At 37.0% G+C, this 19,212-nt stretch overlaps 1 protein-coding gene across 5 annotated transcripts in view; it reads right to left on the reverse strand.

Annotated features, from left to right (window-relative positions):
• The window catches only part of ZFYVE9 (zinc finger FYVE-type containing 9), a 184,930-nt gene that overhangs the window by 47,334 nt on the left and 118,384 nt on the right, over positions 1 to 19,212 (reverse strand). For all 5 annotated transcript variants that reach the window (XM_022575681.3, XM_030760019.2, XM_022575680.3 and 2 more), the window contains one exon: positions 18,339 to 18,494. In XM_022575681.3, the coding sequence (XP_022431389.2) occupies positions 18,339 to 18,494 (156 nt within the window). The remainder of the gene's footprint in view (positions 1 to 18,338; positions 18,495 to 19,212) is intronic.

A 19,212-nucleotide genomic window follows, 5' to 3' on the forward strand; every position in this document is an offset into this window, starting at 1 on the left:
AAAAACCCTCCTCCCTACCCAATCACACTCAGATTCTTCATTATGTCCCTTTACATTACAAAATATATCTTTTATTATTTAAGCATTTACTTTCTTAAAAATTGAAAAAAAAATTGATAGATCTCTATCAATTATAATGAATAATTTAGATTGCCATTTATCACCTCATCTAAAAATAAGTAACATTCCATGGGTATAGATATCAACTAAAATAAAATACTGGGTATGAGAATTTGACCAAAAAAAGCTTTCATTTGAAGACTTAAACTGGGGCTCCAACATTAAAAAGAATTCCAAAAGAAAGCAATGTTGGGAGTGAAAGAGAAGTAATACTCAAAGAGAGAATAACTAAGAACTTTCCAAATTAAAGAAAGAAATGTGTTTTCAGATCAAAAGTACACTTTAAGTACAAAAATTAGCTTAAAAGTATTCTAAATACATTTTTGTCTAAGTTAATTCTTAGGCTGAGATAAACTTTCACATTAAAAAAATGAAAGATCAGGGACTTCCCTGGTGGTCCAGTAGGTAAGACTCCGTGCTCCCAATTCAGGGGGCCCGGGTTCCATCCCTGGACAGGGAACTAGATCCCACATGCATGCCGCAACTAAGAGTTCGCATGCCGCAATTAAGAAGTCCGTGTGTCGCAACTAAGAGTCCACATGCCGCAGCTAAGAAGTCCACATGCCAGCAACTAAAAGATCCCGTGTGCCACAACCAAGACCCAGTGCAGCCAAAATAAATAAATAGGTAGGTAAACAGACAAATAAATAAGTAGTTTTTCAAAATGAAAGATCAAACTTCATTGTGCTTGAGGCCTATAATTTTATTAGTATATTACACATTAATAAAAATAAAATTCAAAGAAGTTGAATGCAATTAATACCATACAAATCAGTAATATAGTGCCTTAAAGTTTACATTGCCTTTTGATAAATCTATATAGGATAAGAAAGAAATTTAAACTAAGCAAAAGTGCATCTGGGTTAACCCAGGTGGCTACAATTTAAAGGAAAAAATAAGGAAGACTACAGAATGAGAGTAGGTGACAAAAAGAGATAATAAAAAGAAAAAGATCTTTCAAAGATCTGAAATTATAGAAACTTCCCAAGTGACCTGCTTGAGTGACCCATGGTATTTCTTTCTCAGGGACCAGAGACACACTGGGTCTCAGAAACACTCTTAAGCTGATCTAAATAGTATTTTCCCTTGTCTCCAAGTCCCAGTGGGAACAGGAAGTCAGGAATAATAAGCACAGAATTTTTATTAATAGAAGTGTTCTCTCAGGACTCCTTTCCTCCAGGTACTTTTCCGCCAAATGACAAAAAAAGCTTGCTAGTGACATCACCCCAACTGATTTACTCCCCAACTCACAGTTTTTAAATTAAGCCTCTCCAACGTGCCAGACCATTTGTTCTAAAGGTTGGTATACAGAGTTGACCCAGACAGATAAAACTCTTGCCCTCATAGAGCTTATATCCTAATGAAGGAAGATACACAAACTATTTCAGTTAGTAAAGTTAGTGATAAATGTTTTGAAGAAAATACAACAAGGAAGGTAATGTGAATAATTGACGGGGGCAGGGGAGAGAATACTTCTTTAGCCATGAGAGTCAGGGAAAATCCTCAGAGAAAGAAACATTTGAGAACAAACCTGAATGAAGAGAAGAAATCAGCCAGTAAAGCTCTGAAAAGAACAGCACTCCAGGTCGGGCAGGAGTAAATTCAAAAATCATGAATCGGAAATGAGTATGACAGGTTCAAAAGTCACAAAGATGATCAATGTAGCTAAAGCAAACTGAGGACTATTAAGAGATAAGGTCAAAGAGACCTTTAAGGACTAGATCATGGACCTTTATAAAATGGAGTTTATTCCAATTGCAGTGGGAAGACAATGGAAGGTTTAAGGCAGCTTTAATTGTGCCATCATATTCATCACCATGTTACTAGGCTACACAAATGTGCTCTCAATTCATAAGGATTAGATTTAGGACACCCAAGAAATAGTTGAGAGAAGATAAACAAGTCTGCAAATGTAAAATTCTGAATAATTTAAAAGGAACAAAAAGCTGTTTTCAAATGTAGAAATGATCTAACCTACAAGGTTAATATTTATGTTCTGTGCTTATAATTGTCTTCTTGCTTTGTTCTGAAGTTAAATCTAAAAGTTGAAAATCAGTAACAGTGTAAACCTTATTATATCCTTAATAATCATAAAATTATTATAATTGATTATTAAATATTAATCAATTCACATTAACATTTCTCTTAAATTAATAATCTTCTTGAAGAGAGAAATATTAAACTGGAAGAATTCACTGAACAATGTACCCAGGATCCAGCACAAAAAAGCAAAGAGAAAAATTATACAAAAGAGCAGTTAAGAGATATTGAAGACTGATTTCAGAGGCCCCAACATCAAAAAAAGGTTTCCAAAAATAGACAACATTGGGAATAAAAGAGTAGTAACATTGAAAGAGATAATAATTAAGAATTTTCCAAAGTAAAGAAAGAAATGTTTTCAGATCAAAAGTACACTTTTAGTATTCAGTAGTAAAAATAAAAATAAATCCACGTATGTGTATACATAATAGACCCATGGAATAGAGTCCAGAAAGAAACCCATGCATATAAGGTAAAATAACATTCAAAAACAGGACCAAGGTAATTCAATGGCAAAAGTATAGTCTTTAACAAATGGCCCTGGAACAACTGAATATCTATCTATAAGCAGGAAAAAATCAAAAACAAAATGCACAAAAAAATTCCCAAAACCTTGAGAACAAAACTTCAAGTCTTACCTCATTCCCTGTACAAAAATTAACTCCAAATTAATCATAGATCTATATATAAAAGCTATAACTATACAACTTCCAGAAAAATACAGGTGAAAATTTTTGTGACCTTGGGTTAAGGCAGATTTTTTAGGAAACTGAAGATAAACTATAAAAGAAAAACTGATAAATTGGACTTCTATCAAATATTAAAGCTTCTACTCTTTGAAAGATAGTTAAGAAAATGAAAAACATAAGTCATAGACTGGAACATAATATCTGCAAAACGCACTATCTGATAAAAGACTTGTATCCAAAATTTATGAAGTACCAATAACTCATTAAGAAAACAACCCAATTTTTAAATGGGCAAAAAAAGAGCTACAGATGGCAAATAAGCATATGAAAAGATGCTCAATATCATTAGTTATTAAGGAAATGCATATTAAAACCACAAAGAGATACCACTAAACACTCATTAGAAAGGCTTTTTTTTTTTTTTAAAGGAGTATCAAGTGGTGGCAAGGATCCAGAACAATTGGAACTTTTCATACATTGCAGGTGAATGGATAAACAAATTGTGGTACAGACATCCATTCAACCATATGGATGAATCTCAAAAGCACTGCGTTAAGTGAAATAAGCCAAACATAACAGTGAGATTCCATTTATATAACCTTCTGGAAAATGCAAAACTAGAGGGACAGAAATCAAATCAATAGTTGCCAGGGACAGAGGGTAAGGGGAGGGGATTAAATACAAAGGGACATGAGGCAAGGTTTAGAGATGATGAAAACATTATATATCTTGATATTGGTGGTTGTTACCTGACTGTATCTGTTTGTCTAGACTCCCTGAACTGAATATGTATATTTATATACAGTAATATATGTCTGAAAAGGCACATATTATTAGATACAAATTACACCAAAAACCTGACTAACAAAAACTCACAGAGAACTTTAATAGTGGACTTACAGATAATCAAGGATAAAGAGAAAATCCTAAAAGCCAAAGAGAAAAGACAAATAACTACCTGTTAAAAAGAAAAAAAAAAATCTAGACTGCAGGAGATGCCAGAAGACAAGGAAGTAATACCTTCAAAGTACTTGCTAAGGGGAGGTTAAAGGAAGAAATGAAGGAATGAGAGAAAGGAAGAGAGGAAGGGAAAAAAATCTGTTAACCTAGAATTTTGTAGCCAACTAATTATTCAAGAGTGATGGCAAAATATTTCAAACATACAAGGACTAATGGAGTTTAACAACCATAGGCCCTCACCAAGAGAACTAATGAAAAGGTGTATTTCAATAAGAAAAGCAAGTCCTAATGGAAATATGGGATACTAAAATAGCAGATATAGAGAAAATATAGTGGCAAACAATAATTTTGATTGAATTGAATATTGATACTGATTTTTATACTGATATTAAAAACTGAATATAATTGAATTAAGTAAAAACAATTATTTTTTCTTTTACAAAAGGTAAAACCAACCACAACAATAGTAAGAATGGTAAAGATATTAAACGAGTGAAGTATGCTTAGGTCTGTGTCACGTTTGGGAGGACAGAAACGCTCTGAGGCAGAATTCTGTCTGCTTCCTGGTGTACATGCCTTGTTTAATTCCCTCCCCTTGCGTGGGGAAAACACCTATGAATATGATGGGTGTCATTCCCATGATTAGGTTACTAATTAACAAACTCTGAGTTCATCAACAGGGAGATTATCAGACTGGGCCTGGCATAAGGTCTTTAAATCTAGGTCTAGAGGTCAGAGAACCAAAGCAGAGACACACTCCTGATGACCTGAAAGAAAGGAAACATCCATGTTGTAAACTATCTATGGAGCCATGAGGCAAGGAACTGCAGACAGCCTCTAGGAGCCGAGAGTACTCCCCAACCAACAGCTAAAAGAAAGCAGGGATTTGTAAGAAAGTGAATTCTGCCAACAACCTGAGGACCTTGGGCTCCAAATGAGAAGGCCAGCATGGCTGACACCTTGAGGCACCCTGAGCCGAAGATTCAGCTAAGCTGTGCCTGGACTCCTTACCTATGGAAACTATGAGATAATAATTTGTGTTGTTTCAAGCCACTAAGTTTGTGGCTTAGAAATATAGTAATAGAAAGCTAATACATACTGAATAACTTAACTCTGTCAGAAAAAGGTCATAGTTGAGTGTTTATGTTGAAAAAATTAAAGGAATCCCAAAGAAAATGCTAACATAATAGAAACATGAGTAAAAGACATAAACAGGGACATATTTGTCACAGAATACAAAATGTACATGGCTTATAAATATATGAACATAATAGTTAGTGAAATGCAATTCAAAATGAGACACCGTTTTATATCCACCAGACTGGCAAAAATTAAAACTCTCATAATATCAAATGTTGGCAACTCTTATACACTGAAGATGGGGACAGATAGATAAAAACTGGAAAACCTCTCTGGGAAATAATTTAACACCATCTAATAAAGTTGAAGAAATCCATACTTTATAAACTTATACTCATAAGTATACATGTACAAAAAAATTTAAAGAACATACCTGAAAAACAGTAAACTAGTAAGAAGAGCAAACTGTTCATCATAAAGAGAATAAACTGTGGTAAATTTATGTAGTTCATATAAAACAGTAGCCTGAAAATGAATGAACTAGAGGCATGAATGAATGACAGAAACATATGGTAGAGTGAAAAAAACAAAGCACATAAAATGTGTACAGTGTGATCACATATGTATAAAGTTCACAAACATACGAAGTAATATATTATAATCCTTAGAGATGCAAACATTTGTGATAAAATTATTTTTAAAAAGCAAGAAAAGGGGGCTTCCCTGGTGGCGCAGTGGTTGAGAGTCCGCCTGCTGATGCAGGGGACGCGGGTTTGTGCCCCGGTCCAGGAAGACCCCACATGCCGCGGAGCGACTGGGCCCGTGAGCCATGGCCGCTGAGCCTGCGCGTCCGGAGCCTGTGCTCCGCAAAGGGAGAGGCCACAGCAGTGAGAGGCCCGTGTACCGTAAAAAAAAAAAAAAAAAAAAAAGCAAGAAAAGTATAACACAAGATTAAAGACAATGGTTACCCTAGGGGTTGAGGATGGGAAGTCTGGAAGGAAGATGTAATCAGGAAAGAAAAAGGAGAGTTTCAGTGGATTAGTCATTTTTATCTCCCAAATTGGGTATTTCATTTGTGGGTGGTTATTTAGTTATTAGGCTTTACAACTTGAACAATTACTAATATATATGCTTATACACTTTTCTACATACCAAATAGTTTTTAAAGATAATTAAATGCATTCAGAAGAAGAAATTGCTTCTATCTGGGAAGATCATCAGGGGAGAACTCATGGAGAAAGTGGTCATTGATACAACTTAAGAGAACTGATAGGATATAGATAGTTGGGGTTTCGGGAAATAGCATGGTGTGGGGGGGGCATCAGGATCACAGGTAAAGAAGGAGGAAATCATCAAAGTATACAACAAACCAAGAAATGTTTAGTTTGGCTTCACTGTAAGTATGGGGAGACTACTAGTGGGAAATGAGACTGGAAATATAGAATCAGATTATGTAGAGCACTGAATATCAGAGTACACAGTTTATTCTAAAGGCAACACAAAGCCAATAAAGGTTTTTGAGTAAGAGAGGGAAATAACCAGAGATTAACTCCAAAAAAATAATCTGATAGATAACAATTCATTCAAATTCATGTTCTGAATGTCTGTTTGCAAAACATGAGAGTAAAACACGGAGGAGGAGACCTTCAAGATGCAGGAGTAAGATGTGGAGATCACCTTCCTCCCCACAAATACATCAAAAATACATCTGCATGTGGAACAACTCCTACAGAACACCTACTGAACACTGGGAAAAAAACCTCAGACTTCCCAAAAGGCAACAAAATCCCCAAGTACCTGGATAGGGCAAAAGAAAAAAGAATAAATAGAGACAAAAGAATAGGGATGGGACCTAAACCTCTGGGAGGGAGCTGTGAAGGAGGAAAAGTTTCCACACACTAGGAAGTCCCTTCACTGGCAGGGATGGCGGGTGGGCGGGGGGGAAGCTTTGGAGCCACGGAGGAGAGTGTAGCAATAGGGGTGCTGAGGGCAAAGTGGAGAGATTCCTGCACAGAGATCAGTGCCAACCAGCACTCAGCAGCCTGAGACTGCTTGTCTGCTCACCCACCAGAGCGGGTAGGGGCTGGAAGCTGAGGCTTGGGCTTTGGAGATCAGACCGCAGGGAGAGGACTGGTGCTGGCTGCCTGCGTGAAGACATCCTGAAGGGGGGCTAGCTAGCTGGGAGGGAGGCTGGGAAAAAGTCTTCAGCTGCTGGAGAGGCCAAAGACCATTGTTTCGGGGTGTGCAAGGAGAGGGGCTTCCTGCTCCATATGCCCACAGATGGCAGAGCACCACCTAAGTGAGCTTCAGAGATGGGCGTGAGCCACGGCTATCATTTCAGACCCCAGAGACGGGCATGGACTGCTAACGCTGCTTCTGCTGCCACCAAGAATCCTGTGTGCAACTGCAGGTCACTTCCCACACCCCTCCCGGGAGCCTGTGCAGCACGCCACTGCCACAGTCCTGTGATCCAGGGACAACTTCCCTGGGAGAACACATGGTGCACTTCACGCTGTTGCAAGATCATGGCAGCCTCTGCTGCCGCAGGCTCGTCCCACATTCCAACTATGACTACCGTACCCCTCCCTCTCCCCAGCCTGAGTGAGCAAGAGAGCCCTAATCAGCCACTGCTTTAACCCCCTCCAGTCTGGGCGGGGAACAGATGCCTGAGGGTGGCCTACGTGCAGAGACAGGGTCAAAACCAAAGCTGAACCCCAGGAGCTGTGTGAACACGGAAGAGTAAGGGAAATTTCTCCGTGCAGCCTCAGGACCAGTGGATTAAATCCCCACAATCAACTTGATAAACCCTGCAGCTGTGGAACACCTGAATAGACAATCAATGTTCCCAAAATTGAGGTGGTGGACTTTGGGAGCAACTGCTGACTTGGGATTTGCTTTCTGCATCTGACTTGTTTTCGGTTTTATGTTTATCTTAGTTTAGTTTTTAGTGCTTGTTATCATTGGTGGGTTTGTTTATTGGTTTTTTTCCTTTTTTTTTTTTTTCCTTTTTTCTCCTTTTGTGAGTGTGCATGTGTATGTTACTTTCTATGATTTTGTCTGTTTTGTTTTGCTTTTAACATTTGTTTTGGGGTTTTATCTGTTCATTTTCTTTTCTTCCTTTTCTTCCAAGCCATGTGGCTGGCAGGGTCTTGGTGCTCTGGGCAGATGTTGGGCCTGAGCCTGCAAGGTGGGAGAGCTGAGTCCAGGACACTGGACCACCAGAGACCTCCCGGCCTGAAGTAATATCAATTGGCAAGAGCTCTCCCAGAGATCTCCATCTCAACACTAAGACAGAGCTCCACCCAATGGCCAGCAAGCTCCAGTGCTGGATGCCCCATGTCAAACAACTAGCAAGACAGGAATACAACACCACCCATTAGCAGAGAGGCTGCCTAAAGTCATACTAAGTTCACAGATGCCCCAAAACACACCACCGGATGCAGCCCTGCCCACCAGAAGGACAAGATCCACCCTACCCACCAGAACACAGGCACCAGTCCCCCTCACCAGGAAGCCTACACAAGCCACTGAACCAACCTCACACACTGGGGGAAGACACCAAAAATAACAGGAACTATGAACCTGCAGCCTGCGAAAAGGAGACCCCAAAAACAGTAAGTTAAACATAATGAGAAGACAGAGAAATATGCAGCAGATGAAGGAGCAAGGTAAAAACCCACCAGACCAAACAAATGAAAAGGAAATAGGGAGTCTACCTGAAAAAGAATTCAGAGTAATGATAGTAAAGATGATCCAAAATCTAGGAAACAGAATGGAGAAAATACAAGAAATGTTTAACAAGTACCTAGAAGAAATAAAGAGCAAAGAAACGATGATGAATAACACAATAAATGAAATTAAAACCACTCTAGAAGGATTCAATAGCAGAATCACTGAGGCAAAAGAACGGATAAGTGATCTGGAAGATAGAATAGTGGAAATAACTGCTGCAGAGCAGAATAAAGAAAACAGAATGAAAAGAATTGAGGATAGTGTCAGAGACCTCTGGGACAACATTAAAAGCACCAACATTTGAATTATAGAGGTCCCAGAAAAAGAAGAGAAAGGGTCTGAGAAAATATTTCAAGAGATTATATTTGAAAACTTCCCTAATATGGGAAAGGAAATAATCAAGTCCAAGAAGTGCAGAGAGTCCCATACAGGATAAATCCAAGGAGAAACACACCAAGACACATATTAATCAAACTATCAAATATTAAATATAAAGAAAAAATATTAAAAGCAGCAAGGGAAAAGCAACAAATAACACACAAGGGAATCCCCATAAGGTTAACAGCTGATCTTTCAGCAGAAACTCTGCAAGCCAGAAGGGACTGGCAGGACACATTTACAGTGATGAAAGGGAAAAACCTACAACCAAGATTACTCTACCCAGCAAGGATCTCATTCAGCTTCGATGGAAAAATTAAAACCTTTACAAACATGCAAAAGCTAACAGAATTCAGCACCACCAAACCACCTTTACAACAAATGCTAAAGGAATTTCTCTAGGCAGGAAACACAATAGAAGGAAAAGACCTACAATAACAAACCCAAAACAATTAAGAAAATGGTAATAGGAACATACATATTGATAATTACCTTAAATGTAAATGGATTAAATGCTCCAACCAAAAGACACAGACTGGCTGAATGGACACAAAAACAAGACCCATATATATGCTGTCTACAAGAGACCCACTTCAGACTTAGGGACACATACAGACTGAAAGTGAGGGGATGGAAAAAGATATTCCATGCAAATGGAAATCAAAAAAAAGTTGGAGTAGTAATACTCATATCAGACAAAATGGACTTTAAAATAAAGACTACTACAAGAGACAAAGAAGGACACTACATAATGATCAAGGGATCAATCCAAGAAGAAGGTATAACAATTGTAAATATTTATGCACCCAACATAGGAGCACCTCAATACATAAGGCAAATGCTAACAGCCATAAAGGGGTAAATCGACAGTAACACAATCATAGTAGGGGACTTTAACACCCCACTTTCACCAATGGACAGATCATCCAAAATGAAAATATATAAGGAAACACAAGCTTTAAATGACACATTAGACCAGGTGCAATTAATTGATATTTATAGGACATTCCATCCAAAACCAACAGAATTCACTTTCTTCTCATGTGCACATGGAACATTCTCCAGGATAGATAATATCTTGGGACACAAATCAAGCCTCAGTAAATTTAAGAAAACTGAAATCGTATCAAGTATCTTTTCCGACCACAATGTTATGAGACTAGATATCAATTACAGGAAAAAAACTGTAAAAAATACAAACAAATGGAGGCTAAACAATATGCTATTAAATAACCCAGATATGAGTGAAGAAATAAAAGAGAAAGTCAAAAAATACCTAGAAACAAATGACAATGAAAACATGACAACCCAATACCTACGGGATGCACAAATGACAATGAAAACACGACGACCCAAAACCTATGGGATGCAGCAAAAGCAGTTCTAAGAGGGAAGTTTATAGCAATACAATCCTATCTCAAGAAACAAGGAACATCTCAAATAAACAACCTAACCTTACACCTAAAGCAATTAGAGAAAGAAGAACACACCCCAAAGTTAGCAGAAGGAAAGAAATCATAAAGATCAGATTATAAATAAATGAAGAAGGAATGAAGGCACAATAGCAAAGATCAATAAAACTAAAAGTTGGTTCTTTGAGAAGATAAACAAAATTGATAAAACTTTAGCCAGTCTCATCAAGAAAAAATGGGAGAATACTCAAATCATCAGAATTAGAATTGAAAAAGGAGAAGTAACAACTGGCATTGCAGAAATACAAAGGATCATGAGAGATTACTACAAGCAACCATATGCCAATAAAATGGACAACCTGGAAGAAATGGACAGATTCTTAGAGAAGTACAATCTTCCAAGACTGAACAAGGAAGAAATAGAAAATATGAACAGACCAATCACAAGCACTGAAATTGAAACTGTGATTAAAAATCTTCCAGCAAACAAAAGGCCAGGACCAGATGGCTTCACAGGAAAATTCTATCAAACATTTAGAGAAGAGCTAACACCTATCCTTCTCAAACTCTTCCAAAATATAGCACAGGGAGGAACACTCCCAAACTCATTCTACAGGGCCACCATCACCCTGATATGAAAACCACACAAAGATGTCACACAAAAAAAAAACTACAGGGCTTCCCTGGTGGTGCAGTGGTTGAGAGTCTGCCTACCGATGCAAGGGACCCGGGTTTGTGCCCCGGTCCGGGAGGATTCCACAGCCTGCGGGGCGGCTGGGCCCGTGAGCCATGGCTGCTGAGCCTGTGCTTCCGGAGCCTGTGCTCCGCAACGGGAGGGGCCACAGCAGTGAGAGGCCCACGTACTGCAAAAAAAAAAAAAGAAAAAAGAAAACTACAAGCCCATGTCACTGATGAACATAGATGCAAAAATTGTCAACAAAATACTAGCAAATAGAATCCAATAGCACATTAAAAGGATCATACACCATGATCAAGTGGGGTTTATCCCAGGAATGCAAGGATTCTTCAATATATGCAAATCAATTGATGTGATACACGATATTAACAAACTGAAGGATAAAATCCATACAATAATCTCAATAGATGCAGAAAAAGCTTTTGACAAAATTCAACACCCATTTATGATAAAAACTTTGCAGAAAGTGGGCAGGGAGGGAACCTACCTCAACATAATAAAGGCCATATATGACAAACCCACAGCCAACATCATTCTCAATGGTGGAAAACTGAAACCATCTCCTCTAAGATTAGGAACAAGGCAAGGCTGCCCACTCTCACCGCTTTTATTCAACATAGTTTTGGAATTTTTAGCCACGGCAATCATAGAAGAAAAAGAAATAAAAGGAATCCAAATCGGAAAAGAAGACGTAAACTGTCACTGCTTGCAGATGACATGATACTATACATAGAGAATCCTAAAGATGCTACCAGAAAGCTACTAGAGCTAATCAATGAATTTGGTAAAGCAGCAGGAGACAAAATTAATGCACAGAAATATTTTGCATTCCTATACACTAATTACAAAATATCTGAAAGAAATTAAGGAAACACTCCCATTTACCACTGCAACTAAAAGAGTAAAATACCTAGGAATAAACCTACCTAAGGAGACAAAAGACCTGTATGCAGAAAACCATAAGACAATGATGAAAGAAATTAAAGACGACACAAACAGAGGGAGAAATGTACCATGTTCTTGGACTAGAAGAATCAACATTGTGAAAATGACTATACTACCAATGGCATTTTTCACAGAACTAGAACAAAAAATTTTACAATTTGTATGGAAACACAAAAGACCCCGAATAGCCAAAGCAATCTTGAGAAAGAAAAACAGACCTGGAGGAATCAGGCTCCCTGACTTCAGACTATACTACAAAGCTACAGTAATCAAGACTATATGGTACTGGCACAAAAACAGAAATATAGATCAATGGAACAGGATAGAAGACTCAGTGATAAACCCACACACATATGGTCACCTTATCTTTGATAAAGGAGGCAAGATTATACAATGGAGAAAATACAGCCTCTTCAATAAGTGGTGCTGGGAAAACTGGACAGCTTCATGTAAAAGAATGAAACTAGAACACTTCCTAACACCATATACAAAAATAAACTCAAAATGGATTAAAGACCTAAATGTAAGGCCAAACACTATAAAACTCTTCGAGGAAAACATTGGCAGAACACTCTATGATATACATCACAGCAAGATCCTTTTTGACCCACCTCCTACAGAAATGGAAATAAAACCAAAAATAAACAAATTGGACCTAATGAAACTTAAAAGCTTTTACACAGCAAAGGAAACCATAAAGAAGATGAAAAGATAACCCTCAGTACAGGAGAAAATATTTGCAAACGAAGCACCTGACAAAGGATTAATCTCCAAAATATACAAGTAGCTCACACAGCTCAATATCAAAAAAAAAAACAACCCAATCCAAATATGGGTGTAAAACCTAAATAGATATTTCTCCAAAGAAGATATACAGATTGCCAACAAACACATGAAAGGGTGCTCAACATCACTAATCATTAAACAAATGCAAATCAAAACCACAATGAGGTATCACCTCACACCAGTCAGAATGGCCATCATCAAAAAATCTACAAACAATAAATGCTGGAGAGGGTGTGGAAAAAAGGGAAACTTCTTGCACGGTTGGTGGGAATGCAAATTGATACAGCCACTATGGAGAACAGTATGGGGGTTCCTTAAAAAACTAAAAATAGAACTACCATATGACCCAGCAATCCCACTACTGGGCATATACCCTGAGAAAAGCATAATTTAAAAAGAGACATGTACCACAATGTTCATTGCAGCACTATTTACAATAGCCAGGACATGGAAGTAACCTAAGTGTCCATCGACAGAAGAATGGATAAAGAACATGTGGCACATATATACAATGGAATATTACTCAGCCATAAAAAGAAGCGAAATTGAGTTATTTGTAGTGAGATGGATGGAACTAGAGTCTGTCATACAGAGTGAAGTAAGTCAGAAAGAGTAAAACAAATACTGTATGCTAACACATATATATGGAATCTAAAAAAAATGATTCTGATGAACCCAGGGGCAGGACTGGAATAAATATGCAGACGTAGAGAATGGACTTCAGGACACAGGGGATGGTGGGGAGAGCATAAGCTGGGATGAAGTGAGAGAGTGGTATGGACAATATATACACTACTAAATGATGTAAAATAGATAGCTAGTGGGAAGCAGCTGCATCGCACAGGGAGATCAGCTCAGTGTTTTGTGATCACCTAAAGGGGTGGGATAGGGAGGGTGGGAGGGAGGCACAGGAGGGAGGGGATATGGGGATATATGTATAGATATAGATGATTCACTTTGTTATACAGCAGAAACTAACAGAACATTGTAAAGCAATTATACTCCAGTAAGATGTTAAAAAAATAAAAAACACAGAGTAAGGGAGGGGAGAAATAATATACAATCTAGAACCTCCCATGGCACTACATTATCCAGAAGGCACCCTGAAACTCTCAGAATGTTATTTTTCACAAAATACCATTTTTCCCCTCACTGTGGAAAGCATAAGCAATGACATGTAAAAAAAAATTTTTATATATACTAAATGAGAAACATACATAGACATATATATATACATACACACATATTATTATTAATACATGTAGTTTAGATTAAAAATCTGTAAAAATATTATAAAGAGAGTTCATGGAAGTTCATACAAAAATCACAGTGAAATAATATACTAAGCTTCTACCCTGATTATCTACACATGGGATTCTTAATAAAATAGGCATAGTACATATGTATTATCCATATCTGTTTTTAAAAAACTGCTATACTATTAATATACACACATAGGCAACTGACATAATTCATAGAATACTTTAGTCCTAATTCTGTCACCAACTAGGTCTGTGATTTGAGCAAGCCATTTAACACTTCTAGATCTCACTTTCTTCATCTGAAAAATGAAGCATTATACTAGATAATGTAAGTTCCCTACTAGCTCCAATATTTTGTAAGCTGTGAAATGATTCCTTTTCAAGGAGAGAGACAGAGAGAGAGCCTTACAGCTCACTCATTGCTTAAAATACTATTTACTTAGATATGTTCATATATGCCCTCACCTCATAGATAACATTTAATACAGCTTAGATGTATTACAGTCTGACCTTAGTCTTACTTAGTCTTACTATCAGTTCCAAGTGATTTTTGTTGTAGTATTTTTGCATTTCAATATGCTAGTTCAAAATGCACTCTATTGATATATAAGGATACTTTTAAAAGATGAGTAACCATTTATGGTAAACACATATTTTTATGACTCATGTAATGATTCACATCCTTTCCTTGTTGGTATTTCTTGGAGTTCCATTCATAGATCTAGTCTCTTCACACTGGCCTATCCCATTCACAGCCATAGTTTAAAACTATCACAAAAATGCGGTCTTCCACATCTGTATTTTAGCCCAGATCTACCTCCTGAAGGCTCTATTTATGTATTCATCTTTCATTTACATATTACCATCTGTTGCCATTATTTGAAATCCAACACACTGAACGAAGAACTCATCTCCCACTCCTCTGCCAGATCTGTTCTTCTTCCTCTATTCACTGCCTCAATGAATAAGAACGAAGTCCACTCAGGTGCTCAAGCCAGAAATCTAAAGCCAACTTTGACTTGTCCCCTCTCACTCCTCACATCCAATTAGTTAGGAAATCTTATTGAACTGAGGCATCACTCTTTTATATCTCTTCAATACTCTTTATTCCCACTGCCATTATTGGTAATATCCTAATTTCTTACTGGATCTTGACAATAGCTTTTTTTAAAATCAATTTAAAAATAACAAACGTTGGCAAGGATGTGGAGAAAAGGGAACCCTAGTATACTGTTTGTGGGAATATAAATTGGTGCAGCCACTATGGAACAGTATGGAGGTTTCTCAAAAAATTAAAAATAGAACTACCATATGATCCTTCAATTCCACTTCTGGGTATTTATCTGAAGGAAATGAAAACACTAACTAGGAAAGATATCCACACCCCCACGTTCACTGCAGTATTATTTTTAACAGCCAAGACATGGAAGTAACTTAAGTGTTGATGGATGAATGGATAAAGAAAGCATGGTATGTACATTCAATGGAATATTATTGTCATTAAAAAGAAGGAAATCCTGTCATTTTCCACAACACATATATACCTTGAGGGCATCATGCTAAGTGAAATAAGTTAGAGAAAGACAAATACTGTATGATCTCACTTATATGTAGAATCTAAGCAAACAAACAAACATACACTGAACTCATAGATACAGGGAACAGACTGGTGATTACCAGAGGTGAGGGTTGAAGGGCAAGTGAAATGCGTGAAGGTAGTCCAAAGGCACAAACTTCCAGTTATAAGATAAATAAGTACTGAGGATGTAGGTACAGCACAGTGGCTATAGTTAACAGTAATGTACTATATATTTGAAAGTTGCTAAGAGAGTAGACCTTAAAAGTTTTCATCACAAAGAAAACAACATTTGTAACTATGTGTGATGATGGATGTTAACCAGACTTATTGATCATTTCACAATGCATACATATATCGAATCATTATAGTGTACACCTGAAACTAATATAATGTATGTGTCAATTATATCAATACAAATTTTAAGTCAATTTTATTGAGGTATTATTTACACGGAATAATACCTACATATTTTAATTATACAGTTCAATGAGTTTTGAAAAATGTAAACACCCATGTAACCACTATCCCAATCACTATACAGAACATTTATATCAACCCAGAGAGTTCCCAGGGCCCGTCTACAATCAATTCTAGTGCTTGCACCCACACCTCACCCCAGACACACAATGATCTAATTTCCATCACCACAGATTCATTTCGCCTGTTCCAGAGAATCACATAAATGTAACCACATAATATGTACTTTTTTGTGTCTGGCTTCTTTTGTTCAGTATTACTGTCTGTGAAACTTCATCCATGTTACTGCATGTATCAGCAGTTTGTTTATCTTTCATTGTTATGCCATATTCTAGTGCTCACCCACTTTAAGTTTGTTTATCCACTGTAATTGCTTCTTATCTGCTCTACCTGCTACCAGACACACAGACTTTGATCCATTTTCATACTGCTTCTAGAGTCATCTTTCTAAAACGCAAATCTGGTTATGTCATTCATTTCTTTCAATGGCTCCTCACTGCCTGCAGAATAAAGGACAAACTCCTAATCAAGACATTCATGAACCTCCCATGCCCTAGTCCCTGATGCCCTCTCAAAACCCATATAGGGCTTCCCTGGTGGCACAGTGGTTGAGAGTCCGCCTGCCGATGCAGGGGACGCGGGTTCGTGCCCCGGTCCGGGAGGATCCCACATGCCGCGAAGCGGCTGGGCCTGTGAGCTATGGCCGCTGAGCCTGTGCGTCCGGAGCCTGTGCGTTGCAACGGGAGAGGCCACAACAGAGAGAGGCCCGCATATCACACACAAAAAAACCCATATAAACATGCAATCTGAATACATTCAAACTGAGGGGAAAAAAAGAATGTTTCAAGTAATTTCTGGAATGAAATTTAGGCCTAGAGGCTCCAGATGACTTCAAATTAACCCCATACATTTTGGAACTGACACAAATACTGAACAGTAAATACTGAACTGTACTTCACAGGTATCATGTGGTCAATTTCTAACATAGCACCTTGCCTTCATGTAATATTTCACCTAAAATATCATAATTATGACATAAAGGCATAATCTTTTATGCATAAGCCATAACCACATTAAAGATGAAACTTTGTATCATGCATTTGTACTTATTTCAAGAGCATTTTCCATAAAAATACTACTTTTAATAGCTAAAAAATATTCTAAAAAAGATGCATTCATCTAAAAAATATAACACACTTAAACTTTTTTCCTATAGCTGGGCATTTAGGTTGCCTCTAAATTTTTGTGTTAAATTTAAGTAATACTATAATAAACACTTTCATGTACAAAGTGTATTTTACATTTCAGATAATTTCTTTGGCATAGAATCCCACAAGGGGAATTACCTGCATTCAGAAAGTATGAATAATTTATTATTTTAATATATTTATTAAAACATTATCAAATAACATATGAAAATAATTGTAATACCTTGGCTACCCTCACCCCACCCCAGCCTTGTTTCTCAGGGATAATCTCATTTATTATTCACTTGCTTTAGTTCTTATACTACACTTTCCCTATTTATCAACTACAGATATTATTTTTTGACTTTTTATCATGATAAATGAGCACTTAGCTCAATTACACTACTTCTTACCTCCTCTATTAAATCTGCGGAAGGTTAACTTTGTAATGTCAAATAATACACTTAATTCTCTCTCAGCTTTTAATAGTATGTCTTTATATTAGTATCCTTAGTCTTTTCCAACTTCTAACAGCTATGCATTTACTTTTACATTGTTACAGGTAACAACATTTACAATTTATTTTGAAACCATAATAAAGTTGTCCATGCTAATGGTTTTTGAAACTTGAAAATTAAATGAATATTTACATTATGATTATATAAATATTGTTAACTGAAGTAGTAAGTTATCATTATGCTTCCTTCTACCGGATACCAATACTATATCCCCTAGGCCACTCAAAGGAAAATATTCTTACATCATGGTCAATGCATTATCTTACAACTCTGATTCTAGCCATTATAAAATAGTAACAACGTTTCACATAAAGTATTAAAAGTTATAACTTCCAAAAACCATGCCAAGTTCTAACTTGCCAATACTACCAAAGTCCAATGCCAGGTTTCCAAATTTAAGACTATTATTTTGCATCTGAGTCCAAAATTTTTTATCATTTGTAAAGGGTGCAGACTAAGTCAGAAAGTATCCCCACCTGCCAGAGCATCCCGATAAAGCTGCACAAAATGGTTAAAGATATCCTTCGGCAAGCACTTTTCATCCGGTAGACACTGTAGAAGAATGACTATCTCAGACTGACCCACTGCATGCATTCCCTTGGTTGTGAAACACCAGCACTTCCTGTTCACATCTGTAGATGAAATGAAAAGAAATGAAGACATTCTTTTCAATCCTTACCCTTAAGAAATGCACAGACATCTTTGTTATAATACACCAAAGAATAAAATAGATCACACTGAGTCTGTATAATTCAGCTGTGAACTGTCACTGCACTGAGCCAAAGGACTATTGCAGAAAATAAAGCATACCAATGCCTCTTGCTCTAAGCAAACACTTAGAAAAACAACTGGAAGGGAAGTAAAAGAAGTAATAGTGAAAGAAAGTGCACTAAAAACTTTTAACTTCTATTATAAAAAGGTGTATTAAAAGAAACAACATTCCATTAACAATGAAATAAATTAAACCAAACTATGCATCCTCAGCTATAATGATTAAAGGATATATTCCCCCACCTATGTGTGTGTGTGTGTGTATAATTAAATCACTTTACTAAGGGAAATAATTAAAACTAGAAACAAGAAAAACAATAAAAGCAATTATTATAGCCTTGGATTCAGGCTATGGCCTAAAGAAAATATATTTTGATATAGACTTATTAAATTTAACCTGTGACTAAAAGAGTCTAGCTATTTAAATTATAGTTTTCCTGGGAGAAAATTCTAGATAATCAGCAACAGGACTTTACTTGACTTCATCTGGTAAAAAGCAGTGAAACAGATGGCTTTTCTGGACTAATTACTTCTACTTCTTCACTTTAAGGCTATGTGGAGTCACAACAGCACAAGCTA

This window comes from Delphinapterus leucas, chromosome 1, assembly GCF_059928025.1.
Source record: "Delphinapterus leucas isolate spDelLeu-1000000601 "Yukka" chromosome 1, BTC_Dleu_Yukka2, whole genome shotgun sequence".
NCBI classification, from domain to species: domain Eukaryota; kingdom Metazoa; phylum Chordata; class Mammalia; order Artiodactyla; family Monodontidae; genus Delphinapterus; species Delphinapterus leucas.